Consider the following 22,128-nt stretch of genomic DNA (forward strand, 5'->3'; position numbering starts at 1 on the left):
GGCAACCCTCGATTGAGTAAACTACAACATATAGTCATCTGCATAAATGAGCTTGCATCTAACTCCCAACAGACCTGCTACATCGTAGAAGCATAACGTGAACAGAAGTGGGGCCAGGTTGCTTCTTTGTGGCACCCCAGAAATGCTGATGAACGCTGAAGAGACACATGAGTTAAGTCGCACAACCAGTCAAATACGAGTTTAACCATGTTGTTAATTGCTCTCGGACGATACAAGTCGTGAAAGCTTGCATAGCCAAAATTTTTATGGTCGATCTTATCGAATTCTGTTTTCGGATCCGTATAAATTACGTCAACTTGTGCTCTTTCCTCTAGTGCGCTGATGTATGCGATTCAAGATAGCTTCACTCCGGATGATCTCGAATAGCTTGGACACTGCCGAGAGACTGTATAGTTTCTAATGTCCTGCTTGTCCCCCTCCTTGAAGACAGGAAACATAAATGACTCCTTTCATAATACTAGGAATTTACCTCGCTCGAAAGATGCCTTGAAATTGGCTTGAAATGGAAATTTCATTCGAATCTTTAACCCTACCCTGCGAAGAAAACCACCTTCTAAATCTTGCCACGAAAAATTTTAAAGTTTATCAATCGTTCGTCGCTCGTTCTATAAATAACCCATCTGAAAACAAATCAACATTCTGTCTATATTCAACCTTTTGCAGAGAAAAAAACCTCTACAAATATCACCTGAAACCCATAAACTAGAGTCCGCAAATTTATTGAACAAATCTGAACAGATTGAACAAAACGAGAAGCTTTGTATTTTATGTAACTTTCCCTGGCCTTCTCCACCATCTCTCTCTCTCTCTCGGTCACACGCAATATGTTCTGGTCGATTAAACTCTTTGCTTGTGCCCACACCGCGGGTCGAAGGATGGATACAGCATGAAAAAACTGTGATCCAATTCCGCCAGCTGCTGATGTGATATCGAGTCGAAGAAGTGCCATGCGCGCACAGTCCGTGAGTGCTCTGCTCTCCATTTTGGTTGCTGCGTTTTGGTCACTCACGAGCGCGCAACCTGTCGGAGGTGGAGCTAGTAGCAAAACACAAAGGAACACGGGCGTGGGACGAAAAGAGACCACTAGCGGCGTGAGCCTGGCTGAAAAGCAATGGTGGTGCATTCGTCGCGATTCGCACGTTAGTGGGATGGGTTGGGCTGTTGAGCGTGAACAGGTGGAATCGTGTGCAAATGAATTCGCAGCCGCGAACAAATGTTGGGATTGGGGTTCTTGGAGTTACTGTCAGAATTCGATGGTACTTCCCGGTGGAATGGTGGTGAGGTAAACCATCAATATTTATTCGGAAAAGGGCCTCGCTTCAGGGATGTTTTGGAAAACTGTTCAGAAAAGTTGTTGAAAACAACGATAACAATCATTGATCGAGTGTTGGCAAAAGTGAGAAAGTTTTCGGGGGGAAAATATGGAGTACGTAGCAAACTGTCGAAAAGTGTACTTGAATGTGAAGGGAAAAACAGGAAATTTCTAAAATATGCCCGGAGTAAACTAATGCCAGGTCCAACAATAAAACTTACACTAGTAACTAAATCGATGACAAGAACTTTTCGAGATAGGTATATGCAATAATAATATAATTTTGTTAACTATCACTATTACATGCAAAATGGAATAACATCTGGTTAATTGGAATGCAACAGATATCTGTCGTAAAAAATGGACGAATCAAAAAAGGATTACTCTGTGAAAGGAAATATTTTTTATTCACACCTTTAAACCCCAGGTATAGATTTCTGTTCTGTGTTTCTGATATAGGAAACAAACCTGATAAGCTTCTTACACTTCAAGTTGGCATTACCCCCATATAATATTGAGATTTTTAGTTTTAAAATTTTTATTTTAAACTTTCATAAGCGCAGCAGTCGTAATTGACAAATGCATTAACAAACAACTTTGTTACTTACAAATAACGTGAAGTTGGTGGATTTAGCAGTTGGAAAAAAATAAGCGACTTATACAGATAACATATTTCAAATCGGATGAGCTTAGTGTCAAGTAAATTATTTCATAATAAAAATCTCAGAGATTCGGTATAATTCTCTGATAAATTTCCATCAATTCCTCATACGAAACATAAGTATCCGAATTTTGACTCCTCATTACAAGAGATTTGAATTTTTTCCGCAATGAAAATTGAATCCTGTTTTAAATCCACCATAATCCACCATTTTAGTTTGCAAATTTAGCGAGACAAACAAAATGAAAATTTTGTCTGCGATATTAAGAGGTTATATTGCATTTTAGGGTACAATAGTAGAGTTGAGAACATTTGCTTGCCCGTCTTAAAGACCTTAAAGTTCATATTAAGATCACACACGAACTTCAAGACCCCTGGAATTGAAGTTCGGCTAGCATTTTATCCGTACTTTCGATCCACACAAAAATTCAGGAGAAGTCAATATTGTACTTCATTTCCACTTTGAAGTTCTGACTGATGCTTTCCTCGGCATTGACGACGGTGAAATTTTCAGACGTAAAGTTCGAATTCGTGCTTCAGGATTAGTGACAAAGAATGAGTTCTTCAAAAACAATAAAGATTTCGATAGCCGACTACTTAAAAAAAATTTCAAGCGCTCAAAAAAATTTTTTTGGAAAGAACATTTTCGGATGAAGGAAAAACTATTTTTTTTTTAAAAAACGATCGTTCACAGGACCTCCAATGGGAAGGATTTTAGTGAAAACAATAGATTTTAAACAACAAAACAATTATAAGGCATGGAACTTGTTTCATTTTAATTGTGTTTTTGATGTTGAGTGACCCACATCAAATAGCAGCACAAGTTTGACAATCCGGAGGAAGTACGGAAGCAGAATCTTTCAAAGTTTGTCAAGAAATACCTGATTTGGCAAGCGATCTGCTTATGTGGCAAAAGGATTGCGCCGTTTGTGACTACCGGGACTGTAAAAAGGGAGATCTAACTCAAAGTGTGGCTACAGAAACACGAGGGGCCTAAGATTTTCTGGCCGGATCCAGCTTCGTGCCACTATTCAAATCATGTCCTGGAGTTGTACGAAGCCAACGTGGTCACTTTTGTACCCAAGGACAAGACCCACCCATCTCACCGGAACTAAGCCCTATCGGGAAATACTGGGCTATTATGAAGCAGGCACTACAAAAGCATCCCAAGGCGGTAAAATCTGAGAAGGACATAAAGTAGAAAAAAAAACTATTTTCTACAGCGTTTTTTCCGTGATGCAACTTGATGTGGAGCACCCTTTAGAATCGATACTCCGTCAGTTGATTGAACAAATTGCAGCGGTTTCCACAGAAAAGGAACCACAAGAATATGAGTTATGACACTAGCCAGAAGCCAGTGTCAGTGTTATATGATCGGCACCGGTGCCTTAAGCTTCGGCAAACATCGGAGCCGGTGGATCTAACTTCGGAGAACACTGGTCTCACGTAAAGAATAATATCAACAATGTGAGTATACACTAAAGTCGCTTTTTACGCGGGGGATACGTGCCGCGTAAAAAAATCGCTTGAAAAAACCGCGTAAATTCCGGAATCCGCGTAAAAAAACGCGTAAATTCCAGAATCCGCGTAAAAAAAACAGCGTTAACTCTGCATTCCGAGTGAAGGGAAACCGAAATCCGCGCTAAAAAAGTTGAAGAGGTTGTTTATAAGACACGACCGCAGAGGTAACGTAGAATACGACAGCCTGTCGTATGTCAATGTCTTTGGTTGGTTTGGGAATACACTCAATTGGGGTTAGTTAATTTAATAGTCTCTTTGCTCCAGATTACCTTTACGTTTACCTCTGTAGCCGACACCGCGGTTTCACTTGCTGCCGTATCCAAAACAAGAATGAAATTGAATTGTTTTGTGGCTGTCTTTTGTATCAAGTTGCACTAAGATATCTTAGTTTAGGCAGTGGCTACGAAGAGGCTATAGACAAGGGCAAATAGTGCATTCTCCATCTATGAAATAACAGTTCAAATAACAAATTTCTGCATTTTACGATAGCTTTGATAATTTTACAACTGATTGCTGCAATTAGTAAGATTTGCGCGAAAAATTATGTGATTCAGGCTCACTAGCTCAGATTTTCTTCAGATAAACTTTGAAGTAAATTGTGTTTGTCAATGCCATTTATTGACAAGTGAATATTTTTCCAACATGGCAAATTTTTTATTTAGTTTTGGATGATTTACAGTGATAATTAAATTCAACATGAGGTGATTTATTAGCAATTATGTATATGAAAATTTCAATCGCTATACTGCTAGCCACACACGCTATATAGCAAGCCACACATGCTATAAACTATATAGCATATATAGCAAGCCACGCACGCTAGCCACACACCTTATATATTAGAGATACACGCTATAAATATTCACACACGTTATGTGCACACACCCTATATATACATACGCTGGATGATGGTGGCTTCTTAAATCACCTGGCGGTGCGAGTCTCTTTCAGTTTCGGGTTGTATTCACCCAACGATATCTGAATTGGATTACCGCTGGTGGGGTCCAACTCAGACCGAAGGGGAGCCGAACTGAATTAAGTAGGAACTGCAGCTAACCACTACCACCGCCCCTGTTGCCCGATGCTGATCCACTCCGCCTACTGCCATCGGTGATGATGTTCGCTGCTGCTGCCTGCTGCTAGTAAACTGATTGCTTGAGGAGAAACAGTCTCTTATATACACAGTAAGAAAACTTTATGTCGAATCGCGTGTAAAGAATTGCCTCCATCGGTTGTGATAGAAAATTCCATAACATTCCACGTAAATTTGAATGATTTTGCGTGTAATTTTCAAACAAAACCATTATTTACGTCAGAAGCAACTGAAATTCAAATAATATTGCATTCAATTTTAAATTAAAATCGTGGTTTTCGTCAAAAGCAACAGAAATTCAAATGGGAAACTATTTCACGTGACGTGTGATATTCAGAATTTTTTACTGTGTAGCCTTAAAAGTGCATTCCCGGCTAACTAGGTACTCCATTCTGTCGTCCTTTTTAGGGAAAGGCAGCAAGCGACCAATCAAAAGTCGACATTTGCGTTTCGACAATGTTCAACAATTTCCAATATTACAATAATTTGAACAATCAGATTACAATTTTCTGCATTTGGACGGGTGCTTAAATGATTTTCCAATCGATTGCTGCAAAAATGACAGAAATCGGTTGGAAACTGACTGGGTTTAAAACGTTTGAAATTGGAGAATTTGTGTGACGCTCTCGATGTTTTCGGTTTTGAAATTGGATTCCTGTATTGAAATTGGGTCCCTGTAATTGTTGCCGTAAGACGTATTCTACGTCAAAAAAATACCGCGTAAATTCCGAAATCTGCATAAATTTCGGAATCCGCTGCTGTTAAACTCTGATATAAAATTCTGAAAAAAAAAAAACACGCCGTCTTCTAACAATGAAACCCACACCATGTTTATTTTCCAAGCATTTATTAACGTTACCATTAAATGCAGCATGACTTTTTTCAGGGCATATTACATTACAACATACGCAATATTTCAGTTCTGTTACAAGAAAATGTTGTTCTGTACAAGAAAATGTTGATTGTAACTTTTTTAATTTGTCATTAAATATTTAAAATAACGATTTGTAAGTAGCATACTGTTGAACAAATTTCAAAGATTTGCGGCTTTTTGCCATGAACGTATTGAATTTCCAGAATCGGAACGTTTCCAAGACAGAAAGGTACACTACAAACGTTTAAACTCAAGTTTAAGCATCTAGAATATTTTCTCACCACCTTTGGTTTTTAATTGTTAGCACCATAATTTTTTTGTATGTTTTAATTCATAATTGTTAATCTATGTTCAGAGTGACCTTTCTTATTATGTTTTTACTTTCATATTTTTTACTGAATATTAGCATTGAGATGTTTTTTTAAAATAAATTTTTATGTGCTTTTTAACACTACAGTCAGATTTTTGTTACGCGGGTTACCTTTCTCTGTAACTCAAAAACGATACAAGATATCCACCTAAATACTGAAAATTTAAAACATTTTACTTTGGTATTTAGAATGACCACTATCATATTCAGTCAGAGTTCAAACATTTTGGGACGATTTTTTACGTTATTTTTTCAACTAAATTTTTTTTACGCGGTTCCATACAAATGGAACGTATCCCCGACGTAAAAAACTTGACTGTGCTTCAAACGTTTATTTTTTTAACAATTCTAACTGTTCGTGTATTGTTGAACTTTAGTATTGGTCTTTTTAAAAAAATTTCAATATATGACTAGACTACAAGCATCCCTGCGGCCTTTTATGCGGCTATTAACTAAGTCATTATCGTTTATGATTACTACAAAAATTTTCCGTTCTATCTAGAGAGGTTCGTACCCACAGAAGCATTTTTTTAAAAGTACTGAGAAACCGTATTTAGCAAGTTATTAGTAGGTAGATCATTGGACTGCTTGCTCTCGTTCCAAGTACAAAATTTTGACGGTATCAAACAAAATTAAGTTAACCGGTCATTACCGACCAAATAATCGTAGCTGCATTTAGAAACGCTCATACGACTTAATTTCGCCGCAGCATCGTTCCGGCATGCAAATTGTATTATAATGCGAGTACCGACCTGTTCGTCATTCGCTTGTGTGTTTGCTCGACGACTCTGCTCCATGCTGTGCTAAAATGAGCTGCTCTAGCACGAATAGACACCTCGATGTGTTCTACTGTTATTCCACTAGTCAACACGTTCAGTGCAGATTCATTTGCGAATATTGTCTCCCGATGCTTGCATAAGATCACCACTGCACCGGGCAAGAAATTTATTTCGCTACATTAAACAATTTGGCTGTGGTTTGGCGAATTTTAATATGATTGTTGTTTATTACTTTCTATGCTCCAGCAGAGATTCGTTCGGTACATGAGATTTTCCCGCTCCGTGTCCTAGCGGCGCAGCTTGCCAAGGGCGGAAACGGGCGAGCGAGAGGACACAAATTTATGCATTTGCGAATAATTTACGTCCTCGCCGTCGTTCGCGTTGTTAAGCGGTAGTTGGCTGCTTTCGATTATCATTCTGTGGGGACCATTGCTCTCGAGGCGCATAATAAATGTTAAACAATGTATATATTTTATGCACACGAAACGCGATTTTCCTTCTCTTCCGCTGCGTGCCAGAACGGGGAAAAAGGGGCAGTGCGTATTTCACAATAAACATTATTAAAGGACACTTAGTGAAACTTTGTGACCATTTCGTTTGTTGATTAAAAGAAAAAATTTATATTATTTCATTTCTCAGCAAAAGTATTAATACAATTATTCACATGTTCTTGCCACTATTTTTTACTCGTACTTTATTATCATAACCTTTTAGCTCTGTGTGGTTTATGCAGGAGCCCGATTACGATTGCCGCTTCTGCTAGATAATGATTTTTCTACTATCATCCACACTATACTCTAATAGTCACTAACGAATGCCGACGAAAACTTAACACTAACTTCTTGAATAGATACTTCCAATGTTTATAACATAAAAAGAATGAACTCTCTTGCACATCAAGGGGTTATTGAGAGTATGAGTGTGAATACAATCATGTCCGTAGTGTTCTCGGTGCTTAGAAGAGAATATTTGATTTAGGGTTTTTGTTCTGTTGTTTCAACCTACTGCAGATGTTATTAGTTCCGCTACGTCAGAATCCGTCGATCGGACCGTCAAATGCATCGTCACACTGTCGGCGATTACCAACTTTGAACGAACCAATATCTCTATGCCATCGCGGAATGAGCCTTTAAACAGAAAAAAAATTAAACGTTAACATCAAGCAACAATCAGTAGTTTTTAGTTTTATTATGCACCTGAGCACAGTAACAAGTGGGTATGTGCACCGTCGGCTACTTTCTCCGATAGATTGGCTGGGGCAAGACCAAGGAATTTCAGGATGGTATTGACGGCTTCCTGTAAACTGTTTACAGTCGCCAACACGAATGTTTCTTCTGCCTCGACCCATTCTAAAAAACAGAGCAAGAACATTTTACTCAAGCATAAACAAAGAAAATATCAATAATCAATCACACCTTCTGTATCCGCGCTATCCCAAGCGGCATTAAAGTTTTGTTTCTTAGACTTCTGGATTTGGTCAGCTACGGTTATTTCGATGTCCTCTAGCATATATTCGTCATCGTAGCCTTCGTCGGAATCGGGTAAACCGGTCGTAGGGTCACAATCTTTCACAACAAACCGTAGCGTAGCTCCGAACGCAGCTGCACAGAAGAAATCTCATTGTTAATTGTACTAGTCGTACTAGTTACTGAAAAAACATACCAATCGAACTGGCTCGGTTCGGTGGGAACTCAACTATAACGTAGGTGGACTCCTTTTCACCATAGGGAAGCTTCTGGCACGGAATTACCGCTCGGGTAACGTATTCGTCCGGCAGGACCAAATCAACGCGAACATTTTCGAGTAGTTGATCGGATAAGGTATTAACGCAGTCGAACTGGAATAGTATTTTGAGCGATTAGTGTTATTACGTTCAACATGATGAAATTCTTCTAATATAAAAACAGGGTTAAGAAAATTGAAATGAGACGAAGCTTTGGTGTTGCAGAATTGAGTAAATATTAGTATCTCTATCCCAAACATTTAAATTTAATGGACTAATTGTTTTTCATTAACCCTTCAAAACTATTTGATCATTTATAATTTGAAGATGGAGAAATAAAAAAAAAAACCATACCTGGAAAACAACGTGATGCGCGAAGCAGTGCTTAATACAGGATACAGTATACTCGGTTTCGCTTTCGGTGAGCTGCACCGGTGACGATGATTTGTGCAGGGCCCCAAGTCGATGGATGCCAGGAATCTGCATCAGTTTTTCAGTGTTGGCTTCCTCGCGTGTGATGCGTGGAGCTTTCGGAATTGCTGAAAAGAATAAATGAATTGATAACGATTGTCTGAACCGTTTTTGCTAGCAACATCCACTTACTGTTGTTCATGATCATAACTTCATCGGTGACTTCCGGCTGCACGGTCTGTGATTTTGGAACGATGGAAATGTCGAATCTCTCCGTCAGTGGCCCATTTAGGTGATCCTTCAGTGATTTCTCCAACAGCGGCAGCGAAACAATACCACTGTCTATGATGTAGGACTTGTTCAACTCCGGATTAGCCGTGTTTAAAATGGTATAGTAGTACGTTGCCCTGTCACGAACCTCGTCGTCAGAATCCATCTGGCAACGATTTAGCAGGACCAGCACATTTGGCAGCAAGTCCGGACAGGAAGCACCAAACTGAGCAATGGCAGCAACGGCTGCAGCCCTAACAGTGGCATTTTCCAAAATTACACGGTTGTATATGAATCGAATGTAGCGCGATGGACACTTCGAGTATGGACCTTCTTTTCCGAGCAGGTGTAGAATTCTCACCGCCAACGAAGTATGCTCGCAATCCTCAATAAACTCACAGAGATGCGAGAGTCCCGATTCTTTAGCTTCTGGATTTTCTTCGATAATCAGAATGATTGTGTCAACGATTGAAGTTTTGTAGTCCAAACCACCTTCTTCACGAAGCATACCACTCAAGAAATTCATCATAACACCGTGCTTGCGCGGGAACTTCGAACAAAGAGCACGAATAGCTTGAACCACAACTACCTTGAACTCATCGGATATTTCGGCAACAAAGGTTGCAATTTGCTTCATCAGCCGTTCCACAGAGCTCTCAGCACCTGTTTTAAGCAAAGTTGTTATAGCCAAAGTGGCAACTGACCGGTTAGAATCCGCAATCAGCCCCTCTAGATCAAGATTACACACGTTAACTGCTGGTGGGTGAAGCATAGCAACTTTGTTCATTGTTCGAACAGCTGCGAATCTTAATGTTGCCTTTGATGAACCGCAAAACAGTTGCAAAATGCTGACCGCTGTAGACAACTCTCGTGGATTTGTTCGCTTGAGATTTACAAATGCATGTGCGGCTTCATAGACAACCATTTCGCTTTTGTTCCTCAGGCAAGATTCGACAAAATCAAACAGCGGAGATTCAGCACCCGAATTTCCAGCGGCATCCTCCTCCTCGATGATTTTGCATGCAATGCGAATCAGGAAACAAACTGCATAAGGACTCTTCAGATTTTGTTTGGTCAAACGATTAACCAGCTTTGTTACGGCCAGTCGGTCGGTTTTTCTTATATGGTACAAAAGTCCCAGGCCATGATATTGAACCATAATGTTGTCACTGTTTAGAGCTTCCTGTGCCTCGTTGGCCCAGCGCTTCACTACTTCTCCAGCACTGTTAGTCAGATGCAATGAGCTTACCAGGGCTCCACTCGACACTGATGCATTACGATCCACAATACACTGCTTCATATAACGTTCAACTGCCTGCAACATCGTACTATCCGTGATACTGCAAAGTGCACGAATGGCCGGAGCACGGTACAAATCCTCCTTGCCTGTCATATCTTTCGTCAATGAGCTGGTAACAATAATGACATCCTCCGCAATCGGACTAAGTTCTTTGATACCCAAATAAACCATACGACGCAATACCACATCTTTTGACTGAAACAGTTTCGTCATGGCGAAAAAACACTCGGTAGCTTCGCGGGATCCCAATTGTTCACCCTAAATATTACATGAGATTAGTATTATAAATAAAGAAACATTCGTAAATAATAAATACCTGATTGATGAGATACAAGATCTTGGTCAGAATGTGGGTGCATTTGCGTGCATTGACAGGAGTTTCATTGAACATTCGTGTTTCTTGCAGCACCGCAGTTTTTTCAAGATTCATGAAGGGATTACTTCCCCCTATAATTAGAAGATAATTATTTAAGTCCAATTGTTTTGAAAGTCATACACAAGTATCACAATTTGTTACCAGAAGCAAAGTTTTTCCAAGTGGATGTTATCATTTTCTTACCTTCCTCCTCCTCTTTTTTATCCCGTTTAAATGAGCTCATTTTCGGTGCGTTTAAATTACACTTTTTGCGTCCACTGCTGCACGTTGGATATAGAAAATACCTTCCTCCGCAAGCTCGTCAGCCACTAGCACCGATTCCGACCGGAATTGCACAAAATTATGAGGCTGCGGATGGAATATTTGCCGAAATTTTTCACCACGTCACAACGATTGATGTTTCGTTCGCTGCACATGAAAAAAAAGTCGATCAGACGAGACGTGCGAGGAAAGGCTGTTTGACGTTTCGTTGGCACTGAGCAACGATGGAATAGGGTTGCCGATTCAGGATTGGGCTTAGCATCGTACACGCTGCTTTATTTTAACTTTAATTTGATAAGGATCTACTCAGTTTGGTATTCTTATGCAAAATGTCAAAAAGTGAGTTATCGGGTCCTGGATAATTGAGTAACATTTACCTGAATTTTCATAATATCCATGTTTACTCAGTTTTGAGTTATTATCCATGATGTTCACTCACCCCTGAGTATATGTATATGTCAAAAGTTTTCAACAGCGATATTATCTGTTTCCGAAGAACAATTGGTGTCGCTTTTTATTCGTTTGCTAGCAGTAAGTATTTGATCTTTCATCAAATCAGTAATTTCCTAATCAATTACATTACAAACAACATGTAACAATATTCCATAACAATTTCAGCCCAACATCAGTATTGCAGAGGATTTGAAAACATAAAAAACATCTCTTCAAAATGAACAACCGCATGTTGTGTGTCCTGCGATGCCGTTTTAAGTCGGGCTTTTATTCGTGATAATGAACAGAAACATTTGTATCGATGTTCAGTGCCCAATACATCCGATCGATACACTTTAAATCCTTCGCAGTGTTTATTGACGGATGATGACGGATATTCTGGTGTGCGTACTGTTCAAAAACTGTGAACCGGATGGTTGCCGCATTATATAAAGACACGTGAATGATTTAAAAACTCTCCGCTTATGCGAATTCATTACTGTGATCTTTTGTTTTATTCTGGAAAACGCAATTTTTAACAAGACAATTCCGCATTTTTATTCGAGCTGAAAATTTTACTTTGTAAACAAACCCGCGACAACTGTCAAATCTCTTTCTTCTTCTTGTTTTGTGACGTCATCATGCAATGATCTATTGATGAGTTTGCTGCTGCAGTTTTTGTACCCAAAAAATAATAGCACCAAAAAACCCCAAAAGTAATCCAGCTTTCCACGAGCGGTAATGGCGGACAGTGCATGCAGCCCATTTTGACATGTTAAAACAACATAAATTCTAAATGTTGGCCAAAAAATAACCGTCAGTTGCTAAAGTCTGTATAATTCTTTTTTTTATATTTGAAATTGAAGAACGTATGGTGTAATTAAGCAAAATTTCAAAAAATGCTTGAATTGAAAACTATAGTCAATATAGCTGTCAACCTATAAATGTTTTCTTAAATAAATGAGCGATTATATAAAACAATTAAAAAAAATTAGGCTGCGCAAATTATAAAAAACAATTTTGTTTACAGCATATTAAACTCTACTTCAGCCAGAAACCGCTTAATAGTAGCTTCACGAGATCTAAATCAACAAAATGCAGGGATGTGTACATACATGTTTTCTGTATTTTACATTTCTTCTGCTATCTCCCAATTTTCTGACCTAATAACAACAAGTGGGTTGTGTAGCTATATCAGTTTTTTTATGTCAGCTGCATTTTCTAAGTAAAACGTGTTTTCAAAAATTGTCTATCGTTGTCATTCAATTTTTAAATTACGAATTAAAACTGCTCGAAATAGCTACAGTGACAGTTCGCCCACATACATAAGACATACGTAACACTGACGTTGTTTTCTGGTACACGTTGCCCCCTAACACTCCGTACCCCGTACTGTTCAACTGCTCGACAAATAATGAACAAAATGAATTACCTTTTTCTCGGCATTATCGAGCCCCAAGGATAATCCCATAAGGAACGAGAGTAGTTCATTTTGTACCAATATTTTTGGAAGAATTCTTCCTGAGTATTACGCATGTCTTATGTATGTGGTTCGCCTATATACAAACTGTCATTGTAGCGATTTGGAGTGATTTTTATTTTTCATTTAAAAATCGAAACACAATGATATGAAATTTTAAAAAATCACGTTTTGCTTAAAAAATTAAACTCTTTTAGCTGATACATAAAAATCAGAAATCCGTGAGTAATTAAGCAATCCAATTCCTATGCTTAAGTTCGGTGTTCGGTTCGACTTCGGTGATTCTTTATTTGATCGGCAGTGAGTACAGACAGTTAGCATTGATAAATAATTCATAAATTTAGTTTATTCAAAGAAAAGCACAACATTTGAAGTTTATTCTTGAAGTACACAACATTTGAATTGACATAGTTGCAAAATTATGGGTAAAATTTAAAAATCTGAGAGATTGGACATCAAATCAGTCTATCTGGATACATGTTCAAAAATCTGGATAGTCTAATTAAACCTGGATACCTGGCAACAGTGTATATATTTCGCGGGGTGCATCACTCTTGCGACACTAGATTAGTTTTTAAGTTAATTATCGATAACGTACAGCATTTATTGGTTGTTTTGATAAGTAAAAACACCACATTATAGCCTATTCTGGTAGAATTTTTTATTGTTCGAGAAAATTCTGATGGCACAACTTGGCCTTTTTGGTCATTGTCAAACAAACAAAACAGTAGATACCAAAACATAAATATTATATGTATCTAGTCACTAGTGGTTAAATTTTTTTCATAAAAGTCCACAGTGCAAAAAACTGTCAACGCTTGAAAGTCACTTGAAATGTTTCACTCCGTCTGCTCGAATGAAGAGAAAGCTTCGCAGTTGAAAGCCACACCCGTTTTCACTTGTGCCAGCTGCCGACCGATCCTCCGGATAGACGTAGCGTGAATGTACGCACACCATCGCAAGTTCCCGTTTCGCTGCGAATCGGTACACGCAAAATCATCACAGTGTAGGTGCAGTTTCGAGCTCAGTAGCGTTTAAAGTCTCTGTAGTTGTATTACGTTCGCCATTTTTGTTAAACTCGCACACACTGCATTTGCTTGTTCGTCGTCGTCGTCGCGAATGAAACTCTCTCAGTGGACGGAGTGCATCCCCGAAAATCGCTAATTTATCCGCTGAAAATTGGTGAAAACGGTCCAAAAGTAAACTTCCCGGTGAGGGACCTCCTCTGGCAAGTGAAATTGTGTACAGTAGTGATGTTCCGGCCGCGGCATCTGTCCGCAACTCAGGACGAAAGAATTTAGAAATTTTCCGTCGGAATCGCAAAGCAACCTCTTTTTCTCCTTTAGTTTCTTTTCCTTTTTTTTTTTTACTTTCTGTCACGTCGCGCTCGGTCGCCCCACTTTCGGCACCCATCGTCGGCTGGCTTTTTCAAACGTTCGAAAAGAAGGGAGCAGCTACAACAGTAGCAGGTTTTACGTGAAAATTAGTGGAATGGAGGAAAATGAGTGAAGTAAATACGTTTGGAAGTTTTAAGTTTCAATTCTTCACTATCACGGTGTGATTCTGGACGCTGTGAAAATTCCCCTCCAGAGGGGACAGTCTAGCGTCAGAAAAGTGCAATCTATCGTGAAAAAAACCTCAATGGCTCGCAATTGTAATTAGTGTGTTGTAGTTTTATTTTGTAATGGTTAAGAGAAAATTATTCAACGTTTGTGCATTCATTGATTGGTAGCATAGGCTTTTGTTCGTGTTGCATCCAGTGAATAAAATTTTCGATAAAAAAAAGTACTGCTGATGGCAAACCATACAAAACACTGACCCATCAAAGCAATCCGCAGCAGCAGCAGAAAGCATAATGATTTTCCATGCAACGGGAATTTCGGCAGAGTTGCCAGTCAATATAAGAAATATTCCTTTGTTTTCCATGGATTGCTGCACTTGTTGATCAACTTGCTGGCAATAAGCTAATTTAAAGATTTATTCGTTTGGATATTATTTAAAAAGGTAGGTACCATAACAGGCTTGTCTATAAACTTATTTATAAAGTAAGAACAAATGTTTTAGTTTGTATTTTTTTTGCCTAACTAACGTACTGAATAAAAGTTAAAAAAAAGGTTTAATTGTTGGTTAATTATTATTTCATATTTCGATGATCAAGACTTCAGTGCTTGTGTAAAGGTGAATATAAAATGAGAACCGGTATTGTTAATCTATCCAAGTTAATTTTATTCCTTAAATTTCTAAGCGCCCGATCACAATGAAATAAACCCCAATTTCAGTTCAATTTTTACGCGTTAATTCGAAAATCCGCGTAAAAACCCTGACTGTACTTCAAAATATTATATTTTCAATTTATGAGAAGAAATTACGACTCGACATGTTTTGTTACCTAACAAACAAATACAATACAATAAAATAATTATTTTGTGTAACCCCGTTTTGCCTAAGTAGAAAGTGGGATTTATGGATAGTTAAATTAAAATATGAAGTTGTACAAATGCAGTTTTGATGTATTAACACAAATGGTATGACAAATTCAACTTCGACTCAATTTTTCATAACATTCGCCCTATCTGGTACTTTCAGGCTATGTTTAAAGACGATTTTTATAAAAAGTGAATGTACCTGGAGTGCGGCAACATAGTTTTAGCCATCCAGTTCATAAATATGAACACCCAAATCAGCCAAAAGTTGTTTTATTTTTATTATTTTTGATTTTATATTCAACAAAATTACACCTTTTGATATTTTAAAGTACATTGAAACAAGAACAAAATCTAAAAACAACATTTTTTCCTGTTTAAAATTACTAAAATTTTAATGTAAAAACATTTTCTTCATAGATTTAGCTTAAAATGAAATCAAAAACAAGTTATTTAGTTATGTTTAATTTTCAGGGCTGGCAAGATACTAAGCCCTTTACCAGGAATGTAGGTAAAGGGCGAGAGGTTCGTGTTATATTTATTCCTAAGGCTGGAAAATGGACAGGACGAATCTCAAAGCATACAGACCAAACAGTCTGAGCTCTGTCATTTTGAAAATGATGGAAAAGTTAATTGATCTACACATCAAACCATCAAATTAAAACAGTAAACCATTGAACTAATTTCAGTTTGCCTATCAATCTGGTAAATCAACTGAAACAGTACTTTACACGTTAGTTTCAAAACTAGAGAAAATTCTTGATGCTGAAGAAATCTTACTGTCAGCTTTTCTTGACATTGAGGGAGCATTTGACAATGCTTTCCGCGAATCTATAAAGAAAGCTATGTGAAACGCGGTTTCGAAAGGTGCATTTTAATTTGCACACTTGCTATGGACCAAAAATTGACAGCCAAATTAGGAAGATCTACTTCATCGACAAAACCAACGAGGGGTTTTTCACAAGGAGGGGTTTTATCTCCTCTATTGTGGTCCCTTGTAGTCGATGATTTTCTTAACAACCTAACAAACCTAGGATACGGATTCACTGAAGACATTACTATTTTAGCGGGTCTACCATTTCTAATAGAATGTAATCTGCCCTAAACTACACACTCAAATGGTGTAACCAGAGGTGACATTGTGCAACTCTATTCGAACGATTTTTGGTGTATTTTCGATCGCGTTACACACTGCCAGTTTTGTTTCGACCTCAAAAGAAGCTATTCAATTTAGCTCATCTAGCTCACAAATTCGAAAAATGAATCACAACACCCATCAGCGATCATTTATTATTGTTCCAGTTACTGGAACGAGATGCGCAATGTCACCCCAGGAAGGACTAAACGTCAATCCTTCTAAAACAGGTATAATCCCATTTTCAAGAAAGATAAAGTATAGTATTGTAACTCTTAAGTTGGGAGAAACGCGAACCAACAACCGAGCGGACTAAAAACAACCTAGGTGTTATGCTTGACCATAAGCTTAACCGGAACGACCATCTAGAGTATGCAATCTTAAAAGCAAACAACGCTCTTTTAGCTTGCAGCAATACATTTGGCAAAAAGTGGGGACTCTCGCCGAGGACGATTCGCTGGTTATACTCGGCAACAGTGAGACCCAAAGTAACATATGCATCGCTAGTGTGGTATCCTAGAACTACATCACTATCTGCTCAGAAAAAGCTAGATAAACTCCAACTTCTTGTAAACTTATCAATTACTGGAGCGATGGCCAGTGCACCATTTAAATGTACTAAAAGTATGCAATTCATATGTCAATCTGAGTTAGTTTGAATTGGTGTTCGATTCCTCCGACAACTAACTGCAACAAACGATGTTAATCTATACTGGATACCTGATCTCTTAGCAAGAATTGGTTATTCGACAACATTCGTCAGTCCGGAGCCATTCTGAGGGATATCTACATTCTGTTTGATATCAGAGCTCAGAGACTGGGAAACGAAGATGATTGATGCTAACTGGAGGGCTTCAGACAAAGCCAGGCAATCTAAACTATTCATTACACCTTGTAATTGAATCACACGCAACCTACTCAGTATGAATAAAGCTGACCTGAATACGTTAACTGGTCTACCGACTGGACACTCCGAGTAGGTATCATCTTTGAAAAATAGGAAAACTGACAGATTACATTTGTCGTTTCTGTAATTTCCGAAGTAGAAACTCCGGAACACTTACTGTGTCAATGCAGCACATTGTTTCAGCGAAGACTACATATCATCGAAATAAGTGTCCTTACGCCTAACGACAGGGTGGCCACTCAAAACCCGAAATTAAATTCCCGGTTTTTCCCGGTTCGTTCAAATATTTTTCCTGGTTAATTGTACTTTTGAATTCTGTAGTTTTCCATGCAGTTAAGGAATAAAAAAGCGTGACTCGATTTACATCTCAATATGTTCTAAGTCACTTCTTGACGTGTTCAGCCTTATTGGAATCAAGAGATATAGTTGCAAAAAATCGAAACATGCGACGGATGTCACCTTTCCGAGAGGAGATGTCTACAAGTATCTTATAAACAACGCATATAATACTCATTACCGAGGAATTCTAGGCCAAAATAAGTTTGAAGGAATCGTTTTTACCTCAACCAGATAAGATTCAATATATAAAAGAGTATTTTCATAACACTTAAAACACGTTACTCCAGCAGCTCACGCATCTCCTCACCAATATCAATTTCGTGTCCTCCTCCGGCAACCTGTACTGTATCGTACACCAAGCGCTGCGCTACAAGACTGTCTTTTTCCAAATTTATGACTACGCACTCCTTGTTCACGGAGAAACCTTGCTCTAACGTGGCATTGCCATGCGATAGAATCAGAATCTTCTTGATAAACACAGTAAAGTTAGGAAGTTTCTTGCCTGAAGCAGCTATCATATCTACAAAAAGTACCAAGGTAGGAAGTCAGCAATGTCAGAATGCATACTCAATAGTTGTGAGTATTCTTAGCGACATCTATCAGCTACAGTTCCCTCGAGATTATCGTTGTGAACAATTTGCTCTGGGCAAAATTCGAGCCATTTGAATGCTACTTCCGGGGAGCTTACCTTGGTCAAGTTAGCTTCCAAGAGAAAGATGAATAAAAACAAAAAAACTGTTTTATGCGCTGTAAGATATGTCAGCCATCTTTTCCGGGTCACAGGACTAGTCTTTTTTGATTAAGTATTCGAGGAAACTTACTTAAGAAATTTTGGTCTTGTGATTGCCATGAGATGGCTGCAAAAAATGGGTTTGTATGGCACAATCCCACCTCCACTGGCACAATCTCACCCCGGCTTGTAATGTTCAGTGAAATTCCCGGTTTTTTCCCGGTTCCAAACGATTCCAGGTTTTTTCCCGGTTGGGTGGCCACCCTGTAACGAGATATGGTCTGCCGATCTGATGAAGGTGAGAAACTTCATCATCTTGGGATGAAATGCAAAATCTTAGGGCGACTATCACTGATACCTATAGTGATGGAACGAACCGACAGTGCATGAAACGTAACACGGAGTATAGCGCAATACATCTAACTAATGGTAGCAGTGGTTTCAGGCTCCCATAGGGAAAAATGCTATATGCATATCTCGCTGCTCTAGACTGGAGAAATGCAAAAGGTTTTGCTCAACACTCAAAGTCATTATTGGAATAGTTCTAGGGGAGTTCGTAGCCGTAAGGTTACACAGTCCGCTTTGACGAGCGGGCGGTCGTGGGTTCGAATCTTAGTAGAATCACGCAGCCCTTCTACCACATAACCTTCTTCCAAGCTGAATTCTACACTACCCCTGTTGACTTTCCGCCCAACAAAAAAATAGTCCCTTTCATAATAAAAAAGGTCTGAATATTTCGAATTAAATTTCTATTCTTAACAACGGCTTTTACCCGTTAACATTCAAGTTCATTAAGCAGACAATGTGTGCAGTAGGGAAAGCTAAAAATAAGCGAACTGGAAATATGATACAGATTAGGAAAGATATACCGCATCCCGACGGGACTTGAACCCGCAATCTCCCTGTCTCCGGCTGGGACACTGTTCCACAATCTATATGCGTATCATATTCCACTGCCGACTTATTCTATTGTTCTGAATAACCTATAATAGTTCTCTTCGGGAAATTTTAGCTATGGCGCGATATTGGCTGGAGGAACGGGGTGTCGATAAGACTCCTTCCTTTAGACAAAATATAAGTCCTTATAATAAAACTGATCAGAGGTTTAGCAGTAGAGCCAGGGAATTGTGATTGTGACGCGTTGTTAGCAGAAGCAACAACGATAAGACTTTCTTATAGTAAGACCAGAGGAATGTTAATCCTCTCCAGGGAATTGTAACTGGCGATATTGACACGGGGACCTCCGTGGTCAGTGCCGGATTTTTATACTGTTGGGCCTCTGCCATGATGAACGCCAACGCAAGCGATCGGGCGAAATTTTTGCCGCAGGTTAATGAACAGCTCTACTTACGGCTGTTCATTAACCTACGTCAAGAATCTCGCCCCATCGCTCGCGTTGGCATTCAGCATGACAGAGGCCTTAGGCCTCTGTCATAGTAGACGCGAACGCGAGCGATGGGGCGAGAAACTTGTCGTAGGTAAATAAACAGCTCTCTTTACGGCTGTTCGTTTACCTAAGGCAAGTTTCTCGTCCCATCGCTCGCGTTCGCGTCTACTATGACAGAGGCCTTACCCTTCCATCTACACGGCTATAAATAGATAGCTGCTCTTCTTCACCGAGCCTCATTAGTTACCCTTACCAAGTATCGGCCACTTCAACTACCTGGAGAAGTTTTCTCATTCACCTATGTGACTTTTTTCTGCAATTGGAGGGGTATAGAGGGGTGTCTTAGAATAAACTGATAGCAGAGTAAAAGTCGACTGATCAGGTTGAAGAACAAACGTAGAGTGAAGTTTTTATTTAATGCAACATGGTTCATGGCATACTATCATAGCGCAACGCTTACTTCTATCATCCCCCCTTAAGTGGGAAGCTATAATATGCTAAGTTTCTTCCTATCTTCGTTTTGCTTTGGACCAGGTATAGATTTGGTAAGAATGTCCGCCGCTTGAAGATCGGATGGAACGTGTTCAAGTTTAATTATTTTCCGTTCAACTTGCTCACGGATGTAGTGATGCCTGATGTCAATATGCTTGCTTCGTGCCGAGTAGCCAACTTCACGCTCCGCCAGGTTGATAGCGCTTTTGTTGTCACATTTGAGCATCAGTGCTTGATTCGTTCCGTGTAGCTCAAACAAGAATCCTTTCCACCACATAGCCTCTTGGGTTGCTGTTGGTAAGGCCATGTACTCCGCTTCGGTGGTTAAAAGTGCAACAGTAGATTGCCTTTTTGAGTTCCAGCTCACTGCTCCACCGTTCTGCAGGAAAACGTAACCACTGACGGACCGGCGAGTGTCTGGATCATTCCCCCAATCTGCATCACTGTAGCCGTAAAAATCCGCGTCTTCATTTCGTCTGTATGTGAGTTTCTCGTGCTTCGTATCTTTCAGGTATCGAGGAATCCTCTTGGCCGCAGTCCAATGAGCAAATCCAGGGTTGCTACAGAAGCTGCTAACAATACTGACCGCATGACTGATGTCTGGTCTGGTACACTGCGCGACGAATTGAAGTCCTCAAACTAGCTCTCTGTACGGAATATTTTTCATTTTCTCCGCCTCTTCATTCGTAGGACACATTTCCTTGGTGAGACGCTGGTTCATATCCAGAGGAGTCGGAGCAGCATTACCATTAATCAAATTTAATTTTGCTAGTAATTCGTTAATATACTGCTCTTGGTCAATCATCACAGCACCGTTAGATCTGGTCACTCTTAGTCCAAGCACTTGCTTGATTGGTCCCAGGTCCTTCATCTTGAAGTCTGCACATAACTGCTGCTTGATCCGGGTCACCAGCTGCTCATCGTCCGAAAGAATCAGCAAATCGTCGACGTAAATTGCAACGATGATTAGTTTCCCTTCGACAACTTGATGGTAGACGCAAGTGTCATATTTCGATCGCTTGAAGCCCATTCGTTTGAGCCGTGCATCCAGCTTTTGGTTCCATACTCTGCTAGCCTGTTTTAGGCCGTACAGAGCTTTCTGCAGCCTGCACACCTTCGTTGATGCTACATCGTCACGGAATCCTTCTGGCTGTTCCATAAAGATTTCTTCTTCCTTCAGATCGCCCTGCAGAAACGCAGTAACAGCGTCCATCTGGTGCACGACAAGGTTTAGCTTCGCCGCCAATGCCAGAAGATAACGCACGGTTGCATATCGCACAACAGGAGAATAGGTTTCTTGAAAATCCACGCCTTTTATTTGCGAATAGCCCTTGATTACGAGCCGTGCCTTATACCGATCCAGGAGGTAGGTCGACCAAACGCCACGTCTTATTGTCGGTCAGCGCACGAAACTCGTCCTTCATTGCTTCGATCCACTCGTTGCGATCAGGTCTCTCCAATGCTTCTTGGATAGTCTCCGGTGGCTCGTTTTGACCCTGTGAAGAATACACCTGCGGCAGGTTGCTTTCTATTACAGATGCTGTTTCAAACTTGCCTGTGACTGAGCGGCCCCAGTCACTGAGCTCAGAAATCTGTTGTAGTTCAACGTCTTCTTGTTTAATTTGTGACGGGAGCGCAATATTTGCTGTGACACGCTGGCCTTGTCCCGTCAGGTTGCCTGGGTTATGCGAAGAGACAAGTTTCTGAGGAAGGATACTGTATGTGACCAAATAATCAGAATACTTGCCTGGGGGATGGCGCTCTCTCTCGCTGCGCCTCGTTGTAAAATGTACATTTGTTCGAGCTGGGTGCGGAGAGAGCGCAGACGGTT

The 22,128-nt window shown here is 39.7% G+C and overlaps 2 protein-coding genes across 5 annotated transcripts in view; one reads left to right on the forward strand and one right to left on the reverse strand.

Moving 5' to 3' along the window:
* Nucleotides 1-7,222: 7,222 nt before the first annotated feature.
* Nucleotides 7,223-11,166, reverse strand: LOC129731472 (coatomer subunit gamma). The gene is made up of 8 exons (XM_055691486.1): nucleotides 10,895-11,166; nucleotides 10,652-10,782; nucleotides 8,958-10,593; nucleotides 8,709-8,893; nucleotides 8,294-8,468; nucleotides 8,047-8,232; nucleotides 7,828-7,980; nucleotides 7,223-7,758 (listed from the first exon to the last, which is right to left on the reverse strand). The coding sequence occupies exons 1-8, from the start codon at nucleotides 10,932-10,934 to the stop codon at nucleotides 7,628-7,630; spliced, it is 2,637 nt and encodes an 878-aa protein (XP_055547461.1). The 5' UTR covers nucleotides 10,935-11,166; the 3' UTR covers nucleotides 7,223-7,627.
* A 2,800-nt stretch (nucleotides 11,167-13,966) lies between these two features.
* LOC129727907 (nipped-B protein) overlaps nucleotides 13,967-22,128 on the forward strand; it is a 28,593-nt gene continuing 20,431 nt past the window's right edge. For 2 of the 4 annotated variants that reach the window (XM_055686183.1, XM_055686184.1), the window contains exon 1: nucleotides 13,968-14,888. The gene's annotated coding sequence lies outside the window, so the exon portion shown is untranslated. Of the gene's footprint in view, nucleotides 14,889-22,128 lie in introns of all 4 variants that reach the window. The other 2 variants (XM_055686182.1, XM_055686181.1) reach the window with 2 other exon arrangements.

Source organism: Wyeomyia smithii, chromosome 3, assembly GCF_029784165.1.
Source record: "Wyeomyia smithii strain HCP4-BCI-WySm-NY-G18 chromosome 3, ASM2978416v1, whole genome shotgun sequence".
NCBI lineage: Eukaryota > Metazoa > Arthropoda > Insecta > Diptera > Culicidae > Wyeomyia > Wyeomyia smithii.